Raw genomic sequence first — 7,092 nt, forward strand, 5'->3', positions numbered from 1 at the left:
GGATACTAATGGTTGAAAATATTAAATTTACTCAGGATGGGAGGGAGACATAAAACTAAAATTAGATGATCTAACTTCTGACATTTTTATAACTAACATCACCCTGCTGTAAATGGTTGATAAAACAGTTGTGAACAGGCTATTAGTTGCTGTACTCACTATTCAGCATGAGCCAAATACCATGTTCATTGACTTGATATGTTACCAGATGCACTGTGTGTCCTTGTCTGGTGGATCTTCTTTTTTAATGTTAAGTTCTGATGTTTTCCAGGTATCAACCATGGACCTGTAATAGCTGGAGTAATTGGAGCTCAAAAACCACAATATGATATCTGGGGCAATACAGTAAACGTGGCCAGCAGGATGGACAGCACTGGTGTCTTAGATAAAATACAGGTAAGTCTTCATTTTGTTCTAGTATTCATCTCAATCCTTTGAGTCTGGTGCTTAAAAAACATCATATATTTGTACACTAAACAGGTCTGTGTTTTGGAGCTAAGGATGCCTACAGAAAAAAATTACCTACCAGCTGTATCTGTACATTTCAAAAGAATTACACCTTGGGCAGGAAAGTAAAGAATTAAAAGAAAATTATAGGGAAAATGGGAGGGGAATCAAAACTTTGTCTTGACTGTACAGAGGAATACAGTGGAGGAAGTCATGGGTTGCCTGGAAATACATCCCTAGATTAACAGAGGGAAATCCAGTTTCTATTCTGTGAATTTCTAAACTTGTAAAATACTACCTACCTTATCTCTGGAGGGCATCCCTGATGTTGATTAGTTCTAAATAAAGGAAATTACCATAACTGCTGTACATCAAGTTAAATCCATAAAACAATCATGAAACTTCCTTTATAATGGATCATCCTGATTAATAATCCTTATAGATAATTATCTGCATAGATTATAGATAGACCTGTATAGAAAAGACCTTAAATTTTCTAACTTTCCAAGGATTCCGTAGTCAGGCATCACATTTTAAGCATCTGCCTAGTATGCTGCCTAGCACTTTGGGATCTCAGCGTGTGATTGAGTGCACTCCAAATCTATGATTGAGGCTATTCAGAATTAAATAATGAAAAAGTACAGTTACCAACTGTTGGTCAAAACTGAAAACAGAAGGGATGTCAGAGTGATGACATCTACAAACAGTTGCTTGCTTCCCAAAGAAACACAGACAGTCTGAGGCAACTGATGCTGTTGAACGACCTCTGTTCTAGCGGGCTTTCACCTAACATAGCTGAACTGTGTAAAGTTTGGTTCACTACCAGTTACGTGAGAAACTGGCAACAGCAGCTCTGACAGATGACGCTAATATCTTACTGTCACTTCATTCACACAGCCTCAGTATTTGAAAAAAAAAAGTGGGGAAGCTTGGGTCTACTGAAATGAAAAACAGTGCCTGAAGTTGAGAAAAACGCTGTATGAGGAAGAGTGTTGTCCCCAGTGCCATTTGTGTATCTACTAGCCCTCTGTTTGCAAGCCTAGGTACGGAAATGGTTATACCCAATTCGATACTTGATGTAAGCGATTAGAATGGGCATCCAGCAACAGACGATTGCAAAGCTCAGGTGCTCAAACCTCATTTGAGGCCCTTAAAGGCCTTATCAGCATTACAGCAAAATCCTTATAATTGTTCAGAACATATGTTCTCTTCACACTCTGGAAGAAGATTCTGCTTCGCTCTGTTATCAACGCTGATTGTGTTACTGTATTGTTACAGGTTACAGAGGAGACGAACAATGTGCTGCAAACACTGGGGTACATGAGCACTTGCAGAGGAATAATAAATGTGAAAGGAAAAGGTGAATTGAAGACATACTTTGTACATACTGAAATGACAAGATCCCTTTCACAAGGGAACGTGGCATCTTGAAGAATGCTTGTACGTGTCATCAATACCATATTTTCAGGAAAGTATCACGCACTTTTTAACTACATTTTGGCCCTTAACATGCGTGCTATTTTCTGGTATGTGGCACTTATTTTAATATGGCTGCAGAATAGTCCCATGAGCCATCATTTTGCACCTTGATATTCCTATGTTCAAGGACAGTTGCGTTGTACGCTATAGGACTGGAAGATTGTACTGCAACTTGCACTGTTGTTCAAAGACAAGAAAAGAAGGAATAGGAATTATAAGGAGATAAATCATCCTGAAAGGACTAAAAAGAGGTGTTAGTGACAAAGGCGGAGAAAAAAGGCAATAAAGCTAGGGGTGCATACTATTTTCTGATGCATGGTGTTTTCTGGAAAATACAGTCGCTCCCCAATAGCATCCACTAATCTGGTATTAAAGTACACAGTATTTGTAAATAAATTTACTCTGTCCACACATGATTTGGATGTGATCACCAGTTGCATCTCATAGCCAGGGACACGTTGGGTGGCTTGCTGGCATTCTTTCTGAAGAGAGAATTAAAAATGCTGGAATAGTTTTGTACAAACGTGTCAAATGTTTTGAAGCTATTGTCTTTTGTAAGGTTAATTCATTAAAAGTTTATATGTACTTTGTCTTACTGTTGCTGTCTCTTAGTTTTGCTTCCTTCCATGGCTTCTGTCACTCCAAACCTGCGCGTCCTCTGCTGCTGCTGCTGCTGCTGCTACTGCTGCTGCTTTTTATTCAGCAGTTAGATGTTGAGGCAGGCTATGGCCAGCTATCTCAATAGCCTTGGCCAGTAATATCTGCTAGACTTGCTATTGCCTTTCAGAAATTGAATCACCTCTATTGTCTTCAGTCTTGGCTGGCATCCTAGGCACTTTGCAGTCATTTACTCCCTAGGCGATACAGAAGACTTACCTCAAATCAATAAACACAAGCAAAGTGGGGGATACTGGAGACAGTAGTAGTGTTGCTACTTTGCAATTGGCCTGCAATGCTTAAACTATAACTAGAAGAGGCTGTACAAAAGAAATATTTTGTTTGGTTTGCACTTTGACAACTTCTTTTGCCCTTGCATGCTTTTCACTTAACCTTTGCAATGCCAGATTTCATGGAATATTTAAAGTAATCTATCAGGACAGGAGTATGAGCGGAAGATATAAAAAATGCTAGCATCCATATAAAATGCTACTATTTTGTGGATATTCGAGATTAGTTTAAATCCCATTGAAATAAAAAGTATCACACTTGCAGAGTTTCATAGATGAGCCAAGTGAAAGACTGAAAAAGCAGGTAATTGTACTATCTATGCTCCTTTGAAGCATACGTAGTAAAGATTAATTTTTGCTTTGCTATTATCAGTACTTGAAATTAACATATTCTTTTACTCATAACTGCCTAACAAGACCAAAATTAATAAAATACTGTTTAAAAAATACCATATCATTACAAGATTTTTTTTTCTGACTGATATCATATGAATATAGAAGTCAACTTATGCACTATTAGCTCTGGCATGTTATTGAAATGTAAAAAGTATTCAGATTTCTCTGAAACATATATTTACATTTGCATTGCATTGGTGTCCTTTCAGAAGGAGTTCTCAAAATTGTGGGTCACAAAAAAATGGCATCAGGCCACAGTCTCACTGAGTGTGGCACGGTTTACTCACAGCAGCCATCTGCCCGCTAGCAAATTGGAATGTCAGTAGATTTCAAATGCCTACATCTGCAGTAAAATAGACAATCTGAATTTTGATCCCTTTGAGTTAGCCTAAAAGCAAAATGAAAGTTATTTATTTCAGTTATGTATGTCCAACATAACACACCTGACGTCTCACCCAGAGCTGGAGACACTTGATCCCAGTGTCTCCACCCAGCTGGAGAGTGTCTCCATCCAGCTGGAGACACTCTCAAGATAGATCATCAGTCTAATAAAATCACATAAAAAATGTTTTGTTGCCTTTATGATTTCTTCCTTTTAATTAATAAGATAAATATTTTCCACTGGAATGAAAGACTTTGCAGGTAGCTCACATGGCAGCAGAAACAACGTCCCAGTCATTGCCTAAAACAAGATAGCACTTAGCTATGCTTAAGACTTCTAAATCCCTCCTCTCCACTTACTATCAATTTGTCCTAGGAACAACTAAAAAATAAATAAATCTCTTAGACTTTGAATGTACTCTGGGCCCTTAAAATCATTCTGGTATTATCACAGGTCAAAGCAATCGTTTCTTACTGTGGATGAAAACCCTTTATGTAAAGTTGATTATATTGTACTGTTGTATCTATGTGCAGCTTTCAGTATAACCTGTACATTCAGGATTTTGCTTTTCATTTGTGTTCTTGCACACTTTATGCATCAGTAGCAAACCTTGTACCTAACTCAATAGCCTTGTTTCTTTGATTTTTATAGAAGTTAAACAAAATTATATTTCTGTAAGCCATGAAATATTAAAACATTTGAAGGGCCATGAGCTGACTGTTCCAATGAAATAAAAAGAAAGATATATACGTGCCCTTCAAGAGCATGTTGAAAATGCCCTTGTTCAGAGAACTCATGTTTCTCTGGTGTTCTTCTCTTGTTTTGTAGTTGCATTCAGATTCTTGCAGCCAAATCCTGCTAAAGAACAAGAAAGTGGGCAAAAGATGATTATACATGTAGTGTGGTGCCCAGACAAAGAAAGGTGCATACCATCCTCTCCCCAGCCTTCAGTTACTATCATTACTATCTTTCTAGTGCCGAGAAGCTATTTGTATCCAATAAATACTTTTTGTCTTCCAATGCATTTTACATCTACTGTTAATACTGTATTATTTTTCCCCTGTCTAGATGTACCCAGAGTTCTTGTATCCTCTTTCTTCCTCTCCTGCAGCAATTTCATCTGCCTCAATAACTGGATATGTAACACTGCTCATGTATCAGTGCGTAACCTGAAAAGCTTTATGATAACCATACAAACCAACATTCGACATGCCATATATTTTACATCACAGTAAGGCTCAAGTTCTGCACCTTCCATGTTGATGCTGTAGTTCATAGGTCGCAGCATACCACAAGCAGTGTGACTTCCAAAATTACAATGCAAATGTATTTCACACCGTGAGGAAGCAGCAAGAAGATCAATGCAGGAGTGATTCACTGTGGTCTCGGAAAATTAAATCCAAATGGGAACATCCTGCTGGATTTCTTTTTCAAAGTCAATGCTTTGCTCCAGTTTATAGAGGACTACCAAGGGACAGGAAGAGAGATTAGGCTTGCAGATATTTTTGTTAACTACAAAAGCAGTTGGGATTACCTGTAAATTAATGCTATTTAGCTGCTGTTTCTAAAGAGAGACATTAGCATCATATCTATGCTGTGTGAAAAGCATTTTTCATTCTCTTTATATTCCTTTATGAATCCTCTAATTTGTAAAATATCTACAGACCTTCCCTTTTTCCACTGAGGCACAGGTAGGAGTTCAACCTGCTCATTTCTAAAGCGACAGCTGTGTGCATCTGAAGGTAGAGCTGGTGAAAGTCTGTCCTCTTCTGCTTTCAGAACCTTGTATCAGGACAAATAATTAGCTATGCTGTCAGAATGCTTTATATAGCAGCAGATTTACTGTTAAAAGCAATGATTACCTTGTCCTTTGATACGTCATTTTCCTTTTGGTTGTACTTCTGCATGAAGACACTTTAATTTTTCATTTTCAGATAGCAGATTCTCCTTCACCTGACCTAGATACTACCCTTCAACACTTTCTACAAGTGGACCCCAAACAATTTTAAGACTAGGGCTTGTTAGTTGTGTTTTTCTTGTCTAAAATAGTGGAGTGACTCTGGGGAGGAAACAAAAGTAGAATGAGAGATATGTGCCTTAAATAAAACATGTAATTAAGAGACAACTTTTGTTCCTTTAAGTAAGTACTTCAAATTTGTGTGGATTTGATCAAAAGTAATGTATAAATCAATTGTAGCTGGTTCACCCTTAAGTTTGCTACGTATTAATTTTAAACATTTTCAAATTTAGGGGCAGGAATTATTCATGTCAATATAATTTTTAATATGTCAAAATGCAAGATAAGAATATTTTAATCCTGTTTGCAACTATGAAGATATGAACTCCTTTATGTTGTAGGATGCCACTGTTCAAAACAAAAATTCTGCTAAGGTTTGAAATTTTTTGATGGAGCATTTTTAAAATATATTTGTAGCCATTGAGATGCTCTTCATGAAAATCTCAGTTTTAACAGGAAAAATGCATGTGAAGTATTTTGAAAGATTCACATTCCTAGACTAGAAATTTTAATGTTTGCATTCCAAAATAGTGTTACAAATAACAATTGTTACAAAAATAATGTCACCTCATGTATAAAATTGTGTATTACTCTGCTCACCAAGAGGGTTATTGAACAGAATATTCATCTGACTCAGTGAGCTGGAATATCCATTTAGCAGATATCAGTCAGCATACAAATAATAATTGCAAATTATATCACTCAACCAGTTACCATTTTATAATTGTTTTAAAATTATTAAAATAAAAATAATAATAATTATTTGAAAAGCCTAATTCTCCATTAAGAAGTTGAAATTGTAGTCACAAGCCAACCAGGAAATGTCTGCAATCTGCAGACCAAGGCTCAGTCATTGTGTAGAGAATTGAAACAACAAATATATTCAAGGAAAATTAAAAATTTTCCTGAGTAGCTCATGAACAAAAAAAAGCCCTAAATATGGCAAAAGGTGTGCTGACTTCTGCAGGTGATGTGAAGTTGTCTCCGTCTCCTTCAGAAAACCTCTGAAGAGCGTTCCTGTTTGAGACGGGTGGTCTGTCACTAATTCAGGGTCTGGAAGGAAGAAGCACTTGTGTGAAACGACTGGCTTGGACCAAAGCTGTGGTAGTGGAAAGAGGACAGAGCTTTTGAGCCATTTTTGTTTCAGCGTCTTTTCCAAGGGCCATTGGATGCAGCATTTGTTGGCAAAGTCTGTCTCTCCTTTGTGGAGCAGCTGAGGGTCAGGAACACACGGCAATCTGATCTACGTTGAGGTCAAACAGCAAGGACGGGAGATGAATTGCTAAGCTTTAATTTGACAGCAGGCTAGCCATCTCAGCTCTAAGTGACACAAGTTTGAAACAGGTATGTCAGCTTGTAGTAAGAAAACCTCTACTGTGTTTTTTCTGCATAACAATGACCTGTCCAGTTATATGTCATCTGTC

The 7,092-nt window shown here is 37.3% G+C and overlaps 1 protein-coding gene across 2 annotated transcripts in view; it reads left to right on the forward strand.

The window, feature by feature from the left end:
* The window catches only part of ADCY2 (adenylate cyclase 2), a 226,266-nt gene extending 223,748 nt beyond the window's left edge, over positions 1 to 2,518 (forward strand). For both annotated transcript variants that reach the window (XM_075744769.1, XM_075744770.1), the window contains 2 exons: positions 272 to 396; positions 1,726 to 2,518. In XM_075744769.1, coding sequence (XP_075600884.1) covers positions 272 to 396; positions 1,726 to 1,878 — 278 coding nt within the window. In that variant the 3' untranslated portion in view covers positions 1,879 to 2,518. The remainder of the gene's footprint in view (positions 1 to 271; positions 397 to 1,725) is intronic.
* Positions 2,519 to 7,092: the final 4,574 nt, after the last annotated feature.

The sequence above is a fragment of the Balearica regulorum genome, chromosome 2 (genome assembly GCF_011004875.1).
Source record: "Balearica regulorum gibbericeps isolate bBalReg1 chromosome 2, bBalReg1.pri, whole genome shotgun sequence".
In the NCBI taxonomy this organism is placed as follows: Eukaryota; Metazoa; Chordata; class Aves; order Gruiformes; family Gruidae; genus Balearica; species Balearica regulorum.